This window comes from Apostichopus japonicus, chromosome 6 (assembly GCF_037975245.1).
Source record: "Apostichopus japonicus isolate 1M-3 chromosome 6, ASM3797524v1, whole genome shotgun sequence".
Taxonomy (NCBI): Eukaryota; Metazoa; Echinodermata; class Holothuroidea; order Aspidochirotida; family Stichopodidae; genus Apostichopus; species Apostichopus japonicus.
The window spans coordinates 15093070-15113806 of record NC_092566.1 but is presented as its reverse complement, the minus strand read 5'-3'; the positions used below and the strand labels follow the sequence as shown (position 1 = coordinate 15113806).

The following is a 20737-nucleotide window of genomic DNA, read 5'->3' as shown; positions in this document are numbered from 1 at the left end:
ACCGAGGCCCTTGCCTCATCTGCCTGGTTGATACTCTGGCACTCTGCAGTTCGCGCGACCAAATTATCTATAAAGTTTTGAAATTATCTTAGTAACTTTTTAGACACCCCTGCATGCAGCAGTGGCGGACTGGCCACACGGGCATTTAGACAATGCCCGGTGACCCGGTTGGGCTGGGGAGCCTGGTAAAATTACAGCCCATTTTCACAGTAGTTAGAATACAGACGGGCTGTGTAGAAATATATTTTTAACTGTGGGAATCAGCTCATGAAATCACAAGGTTAGTTATAGTCTGTTAGTTCGTAACAAAAGAACGTGCTATTGGCAACCGGTTCGTGCTAATGGATTTTATTTAGGTTTTTTTTTTCATTTTTTTCAAGCATGTTGTTACAAAATGCTTGATAAACTAAATAAAATCCAGTCTAAAACATATTTTTGTTTACGTTTTTAACTTTCCTCAGTTTAATCAAGTGTTGCAAGGATTATTGTAACCTTCAAAATTGAGAAATATAGCACCAGTTTGCATCTATAGGCATTCCTTAACTTCAAAAAAATCTCAATGGCGAGAGGACACCTCCTCCCCTTAGACCCCTCCCCCAGGACGCCGATCACTATGTAAGTAGCATATCAATGAATAATGGGCCGGTCTAGGTGTAAAATGCCCGGGCCGGTTTTAAGACCCAGTCCGCCCCTGCCCTGCAGGCTGCCAGGCATACACAGTTTATTTATATAACATGTAACGTTGTAACTATATAGAGCATGTTAAATGGAAACACGAAGTGAGTCAAGACCGTGATAAATACAACTTTGTTCTGTTGTTTTCAGTATTTTCGTAATTTCATTACACGACATGTCAATCATTATACCCAGTTGCCATGGTGATATAGACTGCAGTTGTACATCTGTTCCTTCCTATGAGTAATTAGGTTAAACTTGTCTCTTTCTTTAAAGCAACTTTCTGAGTTTGCTCAACAATTTGGCCAAACCAACAGATGTATATACTAAGAATAAATTTGATGATATTGATTTTTGACCGACAAGTTCCTGTGTAGAGTTTTGTCAACATGCAAGCCAAGGTTCCGGCGCGGATCCAGTGCTAAGAAAAGGGGTGGTCGGGATGAGGTGTGAATTCCACCTTTTCAAACCCACCAACCCGAAAGGGGTTACTAACAATACCTGGCGATTTAGACTTAATTGGAGATCTAATTTATAGCCTAAACTTGGCCCAAAATGCAACATTTCAAGTCATATCTTAACTTTCGAGGTGGGGGGGGGAGTGGGGGATGGAGGGTGAGAGGACCCCCAAATCCCTTACAAGGGGGACACAAAGCTTTTCTTTTTAAATCCTTGGTCCGCCGCCACCGATGAGATCAAGGAGCTAGTATTGGCCTACTTCAAATTAAGATGCCGTATACTTAAAATCCAATTTTCGTAGCTACATGCCTCAGCCTGGGATTGCACCATTTCAGATCTAAAATTTGTCTTATTATTTTCTGTGGAAGACCCTTACCCCCATAGTGCCTCAGAGCCACACCGTTACGTTTTTTTGGGATAAAATCCTGGATTCGACCCTGATGTTAATGAGCTATAGCATGTATACTATAAATATGAAGCTTAAGACATAAAATCTAATTTCGGTATGTTGCATATAGATCATTATATGTCACTGTCATGTGTAATTCAAGTTATAATAGTTCTGTACCGCTTTCATGGTCACTTCTTGAGAAATGACCGTTTTTATCTATCACTGTTACAATGATTGTTGCTACAAATCAGGACGTTGTTTACGGATTTTCGCGTTCCATATCTGAGGCTCACCAGTTGAAGTCCCTGGACTGCTTCGCGGTTTATGATGACACACAAAGAGTATAGGTACGTTCCTCAGAAACAGCACAAAACTTAGCAGGGGCGTATCCAGGATTTTCCAATAGGGGGGGCGCCAGGCATGAATGATCGCCGTCCTGGGGGATGGGTTTAAGGGGAGGGGTGTACAATTTTTGCTTTCAAAGAAGGGCTGAAATGCAAAATGGTGTCAAATGCATGGGCGGCGATCCGTACTTCCGAGTGGGGGGGGGGGGGGGATATGACCTTGTTGACTATCTAAGCGTAGCGCCACCATGAGTTGGCGCGAAGCGTACAAGAAAATTTGGGGATTAACAAACCCTCTAGATGGCCGGAAACGGCACTTCCCGAGGTTTCCAAGCGGCATATACCCAACTTTAAAATAGGGATGTCATGTCCGAAATATCTCATAATCAGGATCCAAAATACTTTTTTTTTTAATTTCGGGTGTTATTTTGGGAAAATTGCCCCTGTCAATCTTGTTTCAGGCGCAACGTTAGAATGTTCGAGAGCTCTTTTATATTATTCGATGAAGAAAATGGCCTCATGCAGGCTATTATAGGCCTATACACATGCAATACACAATTACACATAGTTACATTCCTAGGTACCGATTGCTAGGGCATCCAGGTGAAACGTGTATTAAGCATTACCCTGGTAACATGAGATTCTCAGCTGTTCGAGGGAACATGTACGTGTGTAGGCCTACTATAGGGCCTATATGAATACTATGAGGGTGCATATATGTACTATATCAATACCGTGGGCGCAATAATACATTTTGTTGTTATAGGGCCAATGAAGCCTACAGTCAACTATTCTTGCTTTATAAAGACGCTTTATTTGAAAAGATCGCACTGCGTTTATGGTAGGCGAGAAATGAAGCTAAAAAAGAGCCGTACATTAACGAAGATGCATAAATGTAGGCATGAAAATATTCTTATCCCTGGCATTTGGTGGGGGGGGGGGGATATGGTGCATTACATCCCGTCCACCCATTTTCATGGGGGATATATCCCCCCTCCACCCAGGATCGCCGCCCATGGCCATATGTGATCCATTTTTCGACCTTAATAATAAGCAACATTTCCAGTAAATATGGACACAAAATGCACAATTTAGTATGGCTGACATGTCATTTAGTGTTTATAGTGATAATACAAACACAATTACCATCTATGTTTCTAAAACTATTATGCCGCCGAACTTCGCCAGAACCTTTTTTCGGCAAACAAAAAATAAAGCATACGGGAGGGGGGGGGGGTGAGCGATCACCGACATCTCACATAAAGGTCGTCATCAATTTTTTTTTTTTTTTTTTTTTTTTTTTTTGGCTAAACTTTTTTTTTTTTTGGTGACGGGCCAATAGGGGGGGCGCGCGCCTGTTGCGCCCCCCCCCTGGATACGCCCCTGACTTAGTATGGAAAACATGCGAGTTAATATGTTTTACTATACATTCAAAATGTGCCAAGGACTAAATGGGCTGAAACTGTGCTGAAACGTGTCTTATAAAAGAACATATTTGCTTTGTTTTATTAAAGTCATATTAATCAATAAAACAATGGACTAACATTACAATATTCAGGTATTTGCACTATATCTAGCACTTATCAATATATATAAATACATATCAATACTATAATGCTGCCATGGTCACAATTTATGAATTTGACTCTTAACATTTCGTCACTCAGGCACGTTAACATATTTAGTAGTAATCATATGCAAAAGCAAACTGTAGATATTCATTGTTTAAGTCAGTTTTATTTCATTGTTTTGAAAATGAACTCTAAAATAATGAGCTACAATGTTGCGGATAGTGTGGGGAAACAAATATTCAAATTTGACTGAATGAAAAACTGCTTTAAAAGCACATGACCAAGTGTAAAATTTAGGGTCACCGTTCCTTTGCATTAAACATTATTGTTCCCTCTCGATTGCATCCTTTTCGAGAGTACTTCTGGCAACTATTCCTCGTGAAATTAAGCAAAGAGAGTGCGAGAGAAGGGGGCGGAGGGGGGGGGGGGGTGGGGAGAGAAGACTATATTGCAAGGAAGATGGAGGTAGGTTGAAAGTGTTCAGCCTCACGTGACCAACCATTACTGTGTAGGCCTCGATGAAATGATATTATGCAGCCAAATTTGAGTTTGTAAAAGTAGTACTGTGGCGCAGAGCATTCGGTTTGTCACTTTATCCTCTCTAAAAATATCCATTGCACAACTATCAAATTGTACTCGCACTTATTTCCGATACAGCCAGAAAAAGCCTTCAGACATGACAGTTCACATCTAAGAGGCCTACAGTACGTTTTGTCGTTTCTTAGAGTAACCGAGCAGAGGAATGGCATGGGAAGGGGGCACCTTTAAGGGATACATAATACTGATTACATATAGGCTGATGATGTAACCCTGCTCTGCGCAATTACCGAGTTGCGAAAAGCGCTCGCATCGACCATTGAATAAATATTGTCTAATTATATCCTGACTGACGCAATGAGTGCTTACAGCCTTGTAGGAACTAGCAAAGTAATAACTTTATAACTGTCATAATCGATAAAGTGGAATATCGATGCAAGAAACCTAGCCGAGGCTCATTTCCAAGACCAAATAAAAACTTAATTTTACGGCAGTGTTTGTCGATAACTTTCCCCTCAAGAAAGAAACGGTTGATCACCAATCAAATTCTCCCAAATATTGAAAAGTGTAGTGACGTCACTGCTTCGCTACACAGTTTTCTTATTATCGAATTACTTGTACAACTTTGTTGTAAGAGCGCTCGCTTGTAGAACCTAACGTTAGGCTACGAATAGCGTACGTGAATAGAAGTGAAAGTAACTGTTTCGGGTGAACACAGGATTGAAATGTGACCAAGACTTGCTGGGATGCTTATCGCAAATGATGCCGTCTTTACCCATTTTACACATGCAGTAATCACAGGGAATTTCAAGATCGCATTAGGATAAGTTATTGTCGTCTAGGACAGGCTAAAATAGCCTAATGGCATCAAGTCGTAATTCCAGAGTTAGTCCTTCTCCCCGACCGGGGAGTTCGGGGACAGTTCTTTCACGTGAAGATGAACTGGAGATGGACAAAATCACAAATGAAGATCCCAGTCCTAGACCTGTTAGTTCAGCATCACGTCAGGCATGGAATGACAACGAAGGTTTTGACATGGCTTCGGAAGAACCTGATAATTATGACGAACAGGATGGTTCCTCTGATGAAGATGAAGATGGTGACCATGCACCAACTGCCATGGAAAGTGAAGTTTACATGGGAACGGATATGAAAGCAATGGACCTTAAAACAGCCCGGGCGAAAGAAGACCACGCAAGGGCAGGTTTATGTCGGAAAATTATGCGAGGGATCAGGTGTAAGTATAACTCCAAATTCTTGTTCTTAGGATGGTGGACACTGGGTATTTACCCACAGGAAACCATTGGCAGCAGTCCAAGGCTAACGATAAACCCTATTAACTTACCTAGGCCTAACAGGGCCTAACGTTATTCTAGCAACTGCATTGTATCACTGCCATACTGCCATACTGCCAATGCATAGGAGCCCCATAGGGCTACCAGTACCAGTTCAAATTTCTTAGTCAAGTATTACTGAATATTGGCTTAATGCTACTAACAACAAACCTCTCAAACCTATTGCTTAACTCATGGCATCACCTGTGACTGGGCATATCTAGCAGCTTGTAAATGAGTTGCTATTTCACTGTCAAACATATTAAGCCAAGGCCTAACTTAGCCTAGGCCTAGAACTTTGAAGTGAAACGATGGTTCCTAGCCAGGGGGCCTCATTTAAGTCTACAGTAGGCCAAGTCCATTTCTGTTGGACCCATAGGGTTTTTGTGATTACATCTAACATTAGCCTCAAAGCTAACAGTATCAATCAAAATCTGGTTAGATTCTTTTAAGACATTTTTCCTTGACAGAAGAGCACTTTATTTAGATTCCAGAACTGAGGATTTTACATATAACCTTTTTTACACATGATATCATGGAGGGAGTATCTTTTAGAAAACCTTGCAGCTGCAAAGAGCTCTATGTTGTACCTGTAGGTGTTTGCTATGATTGAGCCACTTGATTGGACAAGCATTTTGAGAGAGACACAGATTTTTATAATCTACATATATATAATCACAATTGACACAAGAATTGAAGTATGTTGAAAAAATTCCAAGACTTTAGGGAGTTTCTTGTGCTGCTATTCTGGCACCTTCATAGTGCTTCAAGAGCAGTACAATATGAATTTAGTGCAGTGTACTGTATTTTGTGAAAATTGTCTGAACAGAGTTTCTGGTGTGGCTCTGTTGGCTCTGCCATGGTGGTGCAGTGAGCAAGATTCGGTACAGTCTAGACTATTATGTATTGAAAAAAGATCTTAGGTCTAAACTGTTAAGGAATGCAGTCATATGGTGTGCAAGAATGTACAGTAGCCAGCTACTAGTTGAAGTTTATGCAGCGAAATGTCAGATTAGAAAATAGTTGCACAAAATGACATGCTTTAAATAACCACAGAACTTTGGAACACTTTGCAAATTGCAGTGCAATGACAATTTCTGATGGAAAAGAACATTTTATTCTACATACAGTACTTGTTTTGGGAGAGGAAGGACTCTAACTGTAATTTTCTGAGGAACATCAACTATCTCCATTGTGGCACCGCAAATATTGTTAGTCTAATTCTATGGATTTAAAAGTTTACATTCGTGAGATTTCCCGGCAGATAATCTCCTTTGCTAAGCCTAAGTGCTTTTTACATTCAGAGCCAAATCAAAAATTTTCCCCAGAGACAATGAGGTATGTTATGGTCTCACTTACATTCCTTCGTTGGATACTGTGTACATAATAAATTATAAAAAGATGCATCAATAGATCTGTAAACTGTGTGCAAGTGTTTAAAGATTAACTTTTAACTCATGTGCTAAAAGTTGCAAAAAGAATTCAAAGAACTTTGCACATCTGTTAGATCTGACCCTCTGAATTATTTCCAAACTTTCAAGTGTGCTCGTTCAATTTAGAGGGTTAGATTTCTCAGTTGGTAACATGCCGTAAGGTTATGTTGCAGTGATTCATGTTTTGTTAAAATTGGAGCATAAGCGGCCATTATTTGACTTTCTAGCCATTATTTATAAGTTTCAAGTGTTAACTGACAAGGTGATATTCTGTCAAGTACAATCCCATTGACTCACCATGCTGTACGAATGATTTGATTCGTTGCGTTGCCTTTAAATGTCAGATGCAATTTATGAGAATAACTTCAAGTTCTTCTCTTTGTGATATATTGATTTGTACGTGGACAATGTCACTGTTGTGGTGAAATAAGGAAGAAAGAAAAAAGTGCTTTGTTATCAAAAGAATAGGCCTAAAATTGTTTCCTTGGTAACAAAATTACAATCAATAACGCTGGAACAGTTTTTGTTTAATTATCATATTTGGAACCTGTTGTCAAGGTAGATCGATTATTGATCATCCTCGGACAGTTTTTGTCTTTCCTAGCCAACTTGAACCAAATGTGCAGTACTAGCAATCTCTGGGTAAATGAAGAAAAAGGTGTGCAGTTCAACGTTATAGACTCGCAATTTTTGTTTAACAGCATAAAATTTGAAGCATTACTATTTCTTGAATTTTCTTTTGAGCTGAGCAAAGAATCTCACATAAGTTAATTCATCTGCTGCCATAGATGAGTGTAGCAAGATACTGTAAATTTGCCTACATAGATATACAGTAGTAGTACAGTATATATATTTAAACTAGTGAGTATGATAGCTATATGATTCTAGTATGAAACAAGGAATTTTTTGTAAAGAATATCGTTTGATAATGCCACATGCGGTATCTGATGACAGATTGTCCCAATACTGTTTATATTTAATCAAACTCTACTTTTCAATGCTTGAAAACAAATGGTTTTCAGCTGTTAGTTAATGCTGGGTATAATTCTAACTAACATTATTGCCCCTGGGAGTGTCTAGCCTACAGTAGTAATGCACACTTGCTGTATAGTATTGCAACTTACAGTAAGTTTTGGATAGTGCAGAAATACAGACCATGGTGCATGATATAATTCACTGACTATTCAAGTTGTGCGAACCTACAGTAGCAGCTTTCTATGCTCTGAAGTCTATGTCACTTATATGCTACATGTTTCCTGTGAACAAAAGCTACTACCAAACTGTTCATCTTTGAACATTGTATGCACTTTTTGTCCATTATTGAATGTCATTTTGCTGTGCAATTACCACAGATACAGTAAGACATAATATTTGATCACAAGTACTTAGGGCCGAAACCTGGAATCTTTAAGGCTTGTTTAGAGTGATGAGGCTGCACTACTGTCCACAGTGTATGCTGTATCTACAGTACCTCTTTGAGGAAATTATGACTTGTTTGAACACCTAAATAGTAAAAAGACCTGATTTTGAGCAAGTCTAGCATTGAAGAAATAGGAGACACAAAGGTTGAATGTTTTGTTGAAATTGTTGCTTAAACTGTTAGGTTGGCCTTGGATCTTACTGTAACCTCAAACAGATTTATGTTTGTGGATATGTTCTATTGTTGTATAATATAGAACTTTATTGATTGTATTAGTTTTGTTGATCAATCCATTTACCAATTGAGCAATTTCTTTACCAGTCACTATTATAGTACTGTAGCTACAACTTTAGTATTTTTCTCACCCTTGTGAGAGCTCTCACATTGGCTGTTGTTTCTGTATGTATTATACTCTAAGTGCCAAAACCATCAATAATTAATGAAGTTCTGGATCTAGAGAGGCGAGGGTTTGCACCTTTCTCCTGTTCTGTAGTCCCCCAACCCTCTTACCATTGTTGTGACTTTGTCCTCTCACTGAAAGGACAAAGCAGTGTCGTCAAAACTGGTTTAAACTTCTTTGGTGACGCTGTTGTTGCTAGAGCAACTGGGCGCTGTACTGGATATTGTTGGCATATTACGAAAATCAATAGCAGGCTGTTAGCTCACTAATTAATATTGGGTAAAATATTATGACCTAGTTTTTCATAAATTCAAAAACTAGGCCATGTTCTTCTGTGCTCAGGAGGAAAACTTTGCTCTCAGCATCTTGCCTGAAAAAAAAGTTAACAAAGTACTAGATCTTTTGTGGGACTCATAACAAATTCAAAAGTGTTGCTTTGTGCAAACAGTACTATATATGACCTGAGGGGTTAGATTCTTAGAACTCAGTCCCGAGTTTTGTTGGCAAGTTGGACCCTATTCAACCTTGCCCTTATTGTCTTGGACAGTGACTAACACCACTTAGGGATGACTGCAGTTTGTAGGATTAAAATTTAATTAGAATCATTTTGGAATGGAACAAAACAAAAAATACTTCAGTTGAAAACTTAAGTTTTGGCTTGTACAAGTAAAAGAAAAACCCTAATCCAACAAATGGATCCTGGTGAATGTTTCATGTACTGTAGTTTGTTTTACTGTTGTATATATTAATTTGAATTTGAATTTTTAAAACAAAATTTATGTTTTGTAACCAATAGTGAACTTGAAGCAAGCAGGAGTGTGTTTACCACCTGTTTAATTAGATTACATTATGTGGCAAAATTATCAGTGAATTACAGGCCATTTTGATTTCTGTGACTCAGCAATTTAATCCCGGGTATATTCCTGTACTAATCAATCACCGATACTAATCCCTATAAAGACTCACTATGTATAGTTTTCAACCCACTGACATTGGTTTCCTATCTTGTGGTCTGTCCGGTCAGTGGGTGCCCTATTGGTCATTCACCTCAGCCTTTACAGTAAGTGTCCTACATTTACAACAAAAAAAAGCACACATTTTATAATCTTTTAAATTAATGAAAGCAAGGAGCTCAATCTTGAAAATTCAGATATAAATTTAATTAAAATTAGTGTCAAACATTCTAACTTCATGTCATGTCGAACTCCCCTACAGGCAACAGTAGATCTGATTAATGGAAAAATTGAAAAATTATTGACTTTTAAAGTCGCTATTATTAATAAATTTTTAGGCAATCCTATCAAACCTATGCATTCTCTAAATAAAATTTTAATTGAATTATTCAAAGACAAGTTTAGTATTTTCTTAACCAATTGATGGTTGTAAGAAAAATTGTAAAGTAAAATTAAGAAAAAATATATTTTTCTTCTTTTCATTGCTTCTTTTCATCGACATGTTTGGAGCAAAGTTAGGAACTGCATTTATTCATTTTTTAAGACAATAAAACTTAATGGACTTGTCAATCTACTGTGCTGAAAGAAGCATACATTGTTACTGTACATGATTTCAGTGTCAAAAAGTCACAGAAAATGTATCAAAACTTTACTCAAAATAAAATGCTAAAAACGATAACTAAATTAGCTGTCATGGGAGAAATGTTTCATTTGTAAAACACCACATGCAATTTTTTTTTTCATACATTTGTACCGTAGTACTAAAGAAAGAAATTTGGTCAGGATTTTTTTTTTTAAGGAATCATCTTGAATTGGTTTACAATTTTACCAAATTTAACTGTACCTACTTTCTAGTATAACTCAAGCTAAGATTTTTATTAATTAAACTAAGACACGCTGAGTGATTTTTTCTCCTTCACCAAAATACAGTTAATAAGCAAATAATTCATTGTTCGATTCAGATCTCAACTTTTTATTGCCCAAACACATTTCTCATACTACCTGTACATAGACTTTTCCATTAATCCATGTAAATTAGCAAATTGTTCCCCCCTCTTCCTCCCTCTCCAGAGAAACTCTTAAAATGTTCGACTTTTATCCCAGTATTTTGGATTTAAACTTGACAGTTGAACAAGCCAATGAGCTAGGGGACTATAATACCGTACATTGTCATAATAATTTTGGTATGGAATAACCAAAACTTGAAGAAAACAAACCAATGTAGAAATCCACCAAAACAAGAATGATAACATTGTTCCCCCACCCCCCCTTCCTCCCTCTCCGTAGAAACTCTTAAAATGTTAGACTTTTACCCCAGTATTAGGATTTAAACTTGACAGTTGAACAAGCCAATGAGCTAGGGGACTATAATACTGTACATTGTCATGATAATTTTGGTATGGAATATCCAAAACTTGAAGAAAACTACAATGTAGAAATCCACCAAAACAAGAATGATAAAATTGTTCCCCAGCTCTTCCTCCCTCTCCAGAGAAACTCTTTAAATGTTTGACTTTTACCCCAGTATTTTGGAATTAAACTTGAAAGTTGCCAATGAGCTAGGGGACTATACTGTACATTGCAATGGGAATCTTGGCAGACCAGTTAAAATTGTTGAGTTTTTTTCCTGTGTTGAATCTTATATCTTGGATACAAAATCAGCAATTTGCTAATTAAGGAGCATTGCATTCCATTTCCTATGGGATGATGTGTACATGGTTGTATTTATTGTAGAAAGAACTTCAAAGAAGTATATACAACAAGATTTTTCTATTTGAATTAATGTCAAAAATCTTGAATCATACTGTAATTCAGCTCTCGGTACCGTACCAACAGACTATCAGTGCTTAGATAATTTTCATTTTACATAATTTTTAAGTTTTAACTGGACATCCATGTGGACATAGACGTGTACGCAGTGTTCACAGTTATCTGTTGTTGACGGGACTAAATGTTGACGCAATTCTTTCTTCCTCCCTTCCGCAGCTTTGTGGCGAACAAGACAAACAGACGATACAGCTCAGGACAAAGAACTCCATGTCCGTACAACGTTGAGGGAACTCATCATCTACATCGTGTTCCTCATAGTTCTCTGCATTAGTAAGTTCCATTCTCGTTTATAGGTTTATAATGACGACAACATCAATGGCCTGTCATTAGCATGCCATGTATGATTCATACATTCATTTTATTAGCACATTGAGAATTGTTTATATTAAACTTAAAATTTCTTTTTCATGATCAGCATTGGGCTCCTTCTCTTTATTCAGAACATCATAATTTGTTTTAATCTTGATTATCTTGTACACAACATTCATTTTTGTCAATGACATTATAAAGTACAGTAAGTCTGTGTGTGTGTGTGTACATTTGTGTTTTGCTTTTCTTTGTTTTGTTTTTTTGTCACACATGTGTCACAAGTCCTCACAATATGAATTTACTGCGTTTCCCCTTGTGACCTGTCTTGACCCTACTGTTGCACCTTCCCACCTACCTACAGTAGCCTAATAACTGGTACTATTTTAGCCCTGGGCTCCCTTGACCCACCTCTGGGCCTTCGGGGTCATCGCCCATCACCTGCTCCTTCCGCATCTGCCATGCACAAAGTATTGTCGCTTGTATTTTACCCAAAACCAGGGAGTTTTGGATTCTTCACCGGAATTTTGTTGCACTAAAAATCCTGGCCCAATGATATTACACAGATCCCTGCTACTGTATATGCCACCATGTGTTGTGAAATTTGTACTGTAGATTTTTCGGACATCTTCTTCCTCATCACACCAAATGACCGATTCTAGAACGGTACGCTTGGACGATTTCTCATCTCATTGTGGTCAAAACAGCTAATACCTGTACACATTACTGACTCTCAAATACCTTTTGACCAGAGCCCACTAGCCTGTAGTAACCTCCAATTGTGAAGCCATTTTGTGCCCATGAATACTTTATGAGGTACAACTATATGTAAATTGTGCTTGTAAAGCAAGCGCCCAGCCTTACACACAACTCACATGCTTAAGTCTTCAGGTGTGTGAGGGTATCAACCTCGTTGATAACTAATCAATAGGGCCTTTCTTGTCGCCATTGTCCGCCAGTAAGCTAGGTCCAAAGAGGGAGTAGTGGTAAGAGGCCCTATTATACTTTCAAACAATGGTCTTGCAATTCTGTGCTATTTCAAGTACTGCTGGGCCATGTAGGGAGAATTGACCATTGTATGAAAGTTAAACCTGGCTATAGATGCTAAACGCCTCATTATCTTCTGATTGTAGATAAAATGCATACAGTAGCTCTGTTTTGGAACCAAAATATGTTAATTACTTAATAATGACTACATGCAGAAGTTAAATGTTGCTTCAGGATTTTCTTTTTCTTCTTTATTTTACCATCATTTTGTAAGAAAATTATTATACAAATAATGAATGGTTTCCATTCGTGCAATAGTGCAAATATTTCATATATTTCAAATTACATCTTTTACATCAACTCATGAAATATTTGCACTATTGCACGAATGGAAACCATTCATTATTTGTTTTATACAACATATTATATTAAGATGGGTAAAATGCACAGGGGGGTAAATGAACAGACAGGTTTCTCTGCTCTCTTACCATTGAAAAAAGTGCTACCAAAAAAGTATAACCCATGGTTCTATTTCATAGAGTGGAATAGAGCGGATTTTGCATGCAATCAACGAGCAATTGACCAATCAAATGATCAGAATACAATTAGGTGTTGTATAATCAGAAATAATTCATTATAACTCATTTGTTGCATGCTAGGAATTTATCTTGTTATGAAATGTTTTAAATTTGTTTTTCAAGATTGACTTAATAACAATAGTTCAGAATGACTCAATTTTGAGTTGAAAGGACCAATATTAATCGTACAAGCTCCATCTGATGGCCACTTGACCAATAGTAATTTCTGCAATATTTTTCTAAATTAGTAAAAACAAGATTAGAAGAAATAGCATAAAGGCAAATTAAAGCTACAATAGAAATACTTAAACAGTATTCTATACCCTTAAGTAAAGAACCCAATATTTTGCAAACAGTAGCAATGCTCTAAAAGCCTAGATAGCAGGAAATAATTTAGTGTTCACATTTTGTGTAGCGGTTTGGATGGTCCTGGACTCGACTTTTTCTTACATTAAAATACTATTACTCCTGTGTACAAAAAACTGGTATACAATTTTTTCACAAGTTTGTACAGTATAGCAATTTGCGAGTTTAATTTTGCATAGCAGTTTGTGACGTGATGCGTTACTGAATAAATTAATCCCTGTATATCACACCCAACCAAATAGAAGTATAGTATTTTTGATCTTCAATACTGTATGTGTGTTCTCTTTAAAACTAGGTCTTTTTTAAATTGAAATAAGGATACAACTCTTTTGCATTACAAATGATTTTTTAGCAAAAGTATGGAATTTATCGTCAACAGCGTTTACGACTCAGGACGTTAACATAGACTTTATGTGCTTACCATACGATCAGGCCCGAGTAGTGAGTTGTGTACAGTATGATCGTGAATTGTCCAGTATCTAGTTCAAACAGGAACGATCTGTAGAATTATCATTTACGTTCTGTTCTCCTCCTCCAGTGACTTTTGGTATGACAAATTCAACCATGTACTATTACACCAAAGTGATGTCCGAACTGTTTTTGGACAGCCAGTTCCCAGATACGAAGAACACATTCCGTGGCATGACGACCTCCTTGGATTTCTGGAGGGTGAGTAGATTCTGTACCTGTATGTAAGATCTATGTACAGAGCTCTGTATCTTTAACATCAACTGTGTCCACCTTAGATATGTTTGTAGCTTTAAACATGTCTTACCAAGATGTGGAGGGAGTACCTTTGTTTAGTGTGTTGTTTCTTGTAGCACAGTATACTGATACATGTAGACTGAAGTTTGCATGGTATATATTTGCTGCCCACTTCCATCGTAAGAAACTAGCAACATTTGGAACATGCTCCATAACCGGCAACATTTGGAACGTGCTCCATAACCCGCAACATTTGGAACTTGCTCCATAACCGGCAACAATTGGAATGTGTTCCATAACCGGCAACATTTGGAACGTGCTCCATAACCGGCAACATTTGGAACGTGCTCCATAACCGGCAACATTTGGAATGTGCTATATACTGTACAAAACTAGCAGCATTTGAATGATACAGTGGGACACACCATAGGACATAAACCCATAGAACATCCATAGAAAATATTCCAGCTGAGTTGGACAAGAAAAGAAATCTATGAAACCACAAATTTATCACAAACGTTCTCCTCTTTCTGTATCTTCAAGATTTGTCTGACCAAAGTGGCAAAATCAGAAAGCAATTTAAACATAGTGGTTTTACAAAACTCATACCAAAGGCAAAATTCACAAACATTTATGGTTGAGAAGGGTCAAGAAAGTGCTGTCTTAAAAAAATCCAAAACACCAGAGGGGTGAAATGTGGTGAATGGAGTCAACTTTCAGTTAAGTTTGCCTGGCATCAAGTAGTTGAACTAGAATGTCTAACATTTTCTGAGGTTTTCATTTCATCTTAAATTCTTGAAAACCTGCCAGGTTGGCAGTGTGTCTTCCTTTTCCAACTACAGTTATTAAATGGACTTTTTCCTGGAAAATTGCAGAAATATTTCCTTACAGTAGGTCAAAATCACATATCCTCAAATTAATAAAAAAAAAAAAAAATTTTAAATTATGCATCAGGCAACAGCAGCATGAATGTTGTCATAAGGGCATGTTGTATTTAAAAAAAAAAAAAAAAAATTTCAATCATTTTGCCACGAACATTGTCCCTCCTAGATAAACTGATTTACAAGTTGTCAGTTTTCACCCCAGATGTTACAGTAGCACATGTTCTAACATTTTTGAAAATATTATTTTTATTCCCAGACATTGCGAAGTGTTAGATTAGACAGTTAAATGTCTCAGTGGGAAAAAAAAAATTACTTTGAGGATTGCAGTGAAATGCTTTGTCGGTTGCAGTTGGGGCATGGGTGACCATTATTGGACTTTATAGCATATTTGTGTTCAATAAAGATGACCCTTCATACTTCTTCTGTACAATACCTTAAAGTGAAAAAAATTGGATAAATTTGATATTACATTGCACAAACTAAAGCTTCAATTCAAGCTGCACGCATCTCTGTGGGAAACGTTTCCCCCTCAAAGCTATACTGTATACTGTAATACAGATAGTGCCTAAAGTTGTGAACACAGGTCTGTTTTTCAATCTCTCGTGAAATGATTGGTGAGAGTTTTTCATATGGACAGGGAAATCATTTTGTGTTCAAAGTTTGTCTAGCATTTTTTAAGCCTTTGATTTCTTTCTCTCTCTCTCTCTTATTGAAATTACTATAGTTCCTACAGGTGTAGAAAACTGCTACTGTATACACAGGTATATACATCTTTACACACATGTGTACACGCATGTTTGTATTACATTCCAACTGAGGACCCCATTGTATTTTCCATTGTTCAAATCCACGTACCCTAACCTTAACAATACGCCATACAATAGTATTCTTCCGATTATATGGTGATTCTTTAGGAATTACAACCGAGGACCTGGAATTCTTTTGTTCAAGTCCTCGGTCAGATAGAAAAACAAATGCATAGCAACTTGACCATTTGGTATAGCATTTTGCGATGCGATACTGGATGAATTATTCCCTGGTCTAGCTGAGCTTGTCATCTCATTCACTGACTTTGAAACACAATCAGATTTGACATTTACAGTACCAGACAGGAAGCCGACAATTCATTACATATGTGTGGGGTGTTAACGCCACTAATTTTTTTTGTCTGCGACATGTTTCAACGGTTTATCGGGCGAAAGCGACCAGCCATACATATTGTAAAAGTCTGATTAACACACGGGTGGATGTTGAAAGAAAAAAGGATTTAATGGGATATACTGTATGTTTCTTGATATAAAATAGTTTTGGGGGTAGGATGAAGGTTGGGACAGGGTGGGGGGAAGTGGTGGTAGGTGTAGGAAAAGGGCGAGACTGAAGTTAAATGAACCTAAAAATAAAAAGCCGTTTGATGTTATCGTCAAATAGTGTTCAGTTATATAGGTACCTTATTTCATTTGTATTTTGTTGTACCCGTGCTGTGGCAGAGTGGTATTCAACTATTTTGAAGCACTGAGGCTTAGCAATCGGAAGGTTCCGGGTTCGATACCTGGCCGGGTCATAGTTAGGAGGGTTTTTCATCCAAGAGCAATCTATGGTTTTCCCATCTGAAATGACTTTCTAAATTGAAAAGATTCCAAATTTGAGATAAAATGTGGAATTGGAATGCCACCTGACATGTTAAGTTGTAATCCATGAGCCCTTTGCGGGCTTCTCCCACATTTGTGGTCGCTTAAGCATCTTAAAAATAACTGCCGATTATGATTATTATTATTATAAAATACACTGTAATTTTATGAGTATTCAGGGAGTACTCAGGATGTACGTAAATGTCAATGAAACAGTTCTTTTGTCTAGTTTGACGTTTTCATATTTGTTTCGAACTCTCACCACCTACAGTTTGCTGAAACACCTCTGATGGATGGCCTGTACTGGGAGACGTGGTACAACAACGACAATGTGACCGAAGACGAACTGGGATTCATCTTTTACGAGAACAAAATGCTCGGCGTCCCGAGGCTTCGACAGGTGAAAGTGACCAACGAGTCTTGTATCGTGCACACAGACTTTCGAGATAACATAAAGCAATGCTACGCCTTTTACTCAGAGAGCCTAGAGGACACTTCGCCGTACGGGTTGCGAAATGGAACCGCGTAAGTTAACCGTAGAACAAAAGTTTCTGTGATGTGGGTTGTTCTGGGTCCATCCGATTTATGTTGATTCGAGGCTTTCATGCTAATAGTCTGGATGTACGTGTTGAATGTAAAAACTGATTTTATGTAACAAAATCCAGGTAAATTTTGATGGCATTAATGTTTGTAATCTAGCACTGGATCCTAAATTCTGTGAAAGATGGTCTTGGACCAGTGGCATATGCAGACGGGGGGAGGGGGGGGCTTATGGGGAGGCTGCTTCATATACCCCAGGGGGAGGGACTTTTGGGGAGGCTGCTTCATATACCCCAGGGCAGCATCCCTCTTTTTTGAATCCCCCCAACCTATGAAATCCTGTGCTTGTCAATGTCTTGGACCCTGAAACCCTGTTGTACACAAAACTTCAAATTCTGTATATTTCTTCCGTGACTCGTGTCACAAGAAACAAGCATTTTGGAGATGATGAAGCATTGAGCGACTAGCAGAACTTGCCATCGGTGTCTCTCCTTAATATTCCTGTCGGCCTTACTGTACTTTAGGTCACCCATATATAGGGAATCTTAAAAGATCATCTATATACTTCCCACGCATTCTCTTCAGATGGGAATATACCACCGAAGAGGTATTGGACGGTTCCAGCCACTGGGGTGAGATAGCGACATACGGCGGAGGGGGCTACTACATGGACCTGGGCAAGCGGAAGCAGGACTCCCTGAAACAGATCCTCGAGTTGAAGGAGAACCTCTGGATCGACAGGGGAACGAGAGCCATCTTTGTGGACTTCACGGTCTACAATGCCAACATCAACTTGTTCTGTATTGTCCGGTAAGTTTCACAGGAGAATCTTGCAGGTTTGGGTACAGTATCTGTTGTCCCGATGGTCAGAGAGAAACTCGATAAACTTGTCGAGGGATAAGCTGAGGTTTGTCCGAAGTACAACCGGTGAACTTATCCCTAAATGCCACTTAGTCGAATATAATCTGCCATTGCTGAATATTAACTGGTATTCATTAGGTGGAGTTTGAGGCTAATATAGCTTGTAAGTAAGCTTCCATACTTGTATTAAATATTGTACTGCAATTGTGTAGAAAACCACCAGTGCCATTCACCAGACTAACTCACTAGAATATTTATCTAAAATTGTTGTAGCGAGTACGTGGAAAAATATTTGAAGGTATTCTGGTCTTGTCTGAAATGACCATGATTCTTGATCATGGTTAAAACTTGAAATGAAACTTCTGTACAAAGGTACACTAATAGAACACAAGCTTTTTTTTTTCTTTTGCATGAGATGGTCATCTGATTCAGTTTTATCGTGTGATGCAGTATTTGGCAAGAACATTAGAGCAATGTAGTGAAAGCATCTTATAGCGGTCACTGGAAGAAGTAAACGTTTGCTTCACAGCTTTTTGTGTGCAACTGAACTCTTCTCGTAGATAAATACTATTTTTTAAATTTTTTTTTATACAAACGTTAAAAGTTGAAAATGCCTTTCTCCCATCTTTCATTGAGTAAATATTTAACACCCCGTCAGAATAGTAAAATGTCCCTTCCGGTTTTGTCATTTCAAGGTTGGTCGTGGAGTTTCCGCCGACTGGTGGCGCCATCCCTACGTCGACGTTCCGGACGGTCAAGCTACTCCGGTACGTGACCGCGATGGATTACTTCATCATGGCCTGCGAGGGCATCTTTGTCCTCTTCATCCTCTATTACTCGGTGGAGGAGTTTCTGGAGATAAAGAGACACAAATTCTCTTACTTCAAGAGCACTTGGAATTGCTTGGATGTGATCATTATTGCTGTGAGTAGTACATTATTATTATGATAGTTTTTTTTGAAGGGTTGGGTAGGGGAGGGGGAGGGGGAGGGGTGTGAAGATGGAGATCACTCAACTGTATTTGCTCAAAAACTTGAAATGATTGTAAAAATTTTAAATATAAAATTTAATCTTCACATTTCTGTGTTTTTGTTACTTTTAAGCACATTTTATTCTTGTGATGTCCTATTCATAATTTAGCGTGTATTTTGGAACTTGAAGAAAACCAATTTTTTTCCCCAAACCTCTGCTCCAGGATGTAGAACGCTGTGTTCTCGCAGCATATCTTCACTGTTTAGTGTCCCTGTAATACCGTGAAGTACTATTGTTTGTAATGCAATAAAACCTGTTTTATAAGAAGTGATGAAACTAGCCACTGCTACTGCTCCAGCTCTTTGTTAGTTCTGCAGTGTCTTTGTATAAAGTAAGAGGAACAACAACTCTCTTTCCTATTGTGTCTTAATGTGATGTCAAAAAGTTGTGAGAATTGGGGACAAGTTTTTTTAACATTTCAATTAAAATACTTGTCATGTATGAAGACGACTTGTTTATTAAAATCGTTTTTCATCACACCGAACTTATTATTTCATCTCTCTCCTAAATCAGGTCTCCGTGGTCTGTATGTTCTTTCACGTTTACCGGACGTTCACCGTGGACAAGATGATCGAGCGTCTGCTGTCTGAACCGGACATGTACGCTGACTTCGAGTACCTCGGGCGATGGCAGAGTATCTTCACCAACGTCACTGCTGTGGCTGTCTTTTTAGCCTGGATTAAGGTAATTTAATTTGTAAAAATTTTCTCTTTTGTTGTATGATGGGGGGGGGGGAGATGGAGTTACACTCTTCAACCATCAGGCTTAGAGTAAACCGCGTCAATCACAACATCAAATTAATAATACAAACACTGTCTGCTCTCTGATGTTACAGTTGTTTGCAACAGATGGCAAGAAATATGCCAAAGGCAGGAGAGTTTTGAAATGAGATCCATCTTCACTTTCACATTACTTCATGCAGTGAATTGTTGAATTTCCACCATTATTTTCAATGTTATTTTTATTATTTGCCCTTCAGCTATGCTTCATAAACTTGTCTGTTTCTAAGAGGGATCGAAAAATTAATGTCTTTTTGCCGGAAATTTGTTAGTCAAACAACGAGAGAGCATTGGAATTAAAAATGCCCGAGAGTGTTCTCCGTTGATATGAAATCATGAGTTAAAGTTAAAGATGCAAATATTTGCCTCGTCACATTTTTTTCTTTAACCTGGAAATTAATTGTCTCTTGCATTTACAGGTTTTCAAGTACATCAGCTTCAACAAGACCATGACTCAGCTTTCGTCCACCCTCTCACGTTGTGCCAAAGATGTCGGTGGCTTCACCATCATGTTTCTCATCATCTTCTTTGCCTACGCCCAGCTCGGGTACCTTATCTTCGGTACTCAGATCAAGGACTTCCGCAGCATCATGTACTGCGTGTAAGTGCTCCGTCTAGCCAATACGTTTGTTCGATAAGTTACTAGTTGCTCAGCTGACCTCTTTCAGGTCTACCAAAGGGTCTCAAAAATTTAAAGAAAATTTGGTCTTCCTTGAATGAAAAT

General features: G+C 38.1%; 1 protein-coding gene across 5 annotated transcripts in view; it reads left to right on the top strand.

Moving 5' to 3' along the window:
• Nucleotides 1–4597: 4597 nt before the first annotated feature.
• Nucleotides 4598–20737, top strand: part of LOC139969086 (polycystin-2-like protein 1) — a 40441-nt gene continuing 24301 nt past the window's right edge. For 3 of the 5 annotated variants that reach the window (XM_071973850.1, XM_071973852.1, XM_071973851.1), the window contains exons 1-8: nt 4599–5214; nt 11504–11617; nt 14123–14253; nt 17073–17326; nt 17927–18151; nt 18898–19126; nt 19748–19918; nt 20433–20614. In XM_071973850.1, coding sequence (XP_071829951.1) covers nt 4839–5214; nt 11504–11617; nt 14123–14253; nt 17073–17326; nt 17927–18151; nt 18898–19126; nt 19748–19918; nt 20433–20614 — 1682 coding nt within the window. In that variant the 5' untranslated portion in view covers nt 4599–4838. Of the gene's footprint in view, nt 5215–11503; nt 11618–14122; nt 14254–17072; nt 17327–17926; nt 18152–18897; nt 19127–19747; nt 19919–20432; nt 20615–20737 lie in introns of all 5 variants that reach the window. The other 2 variants (XM_071973849.1, XM_071973853.1) reach the window with 2 other exon arrangements.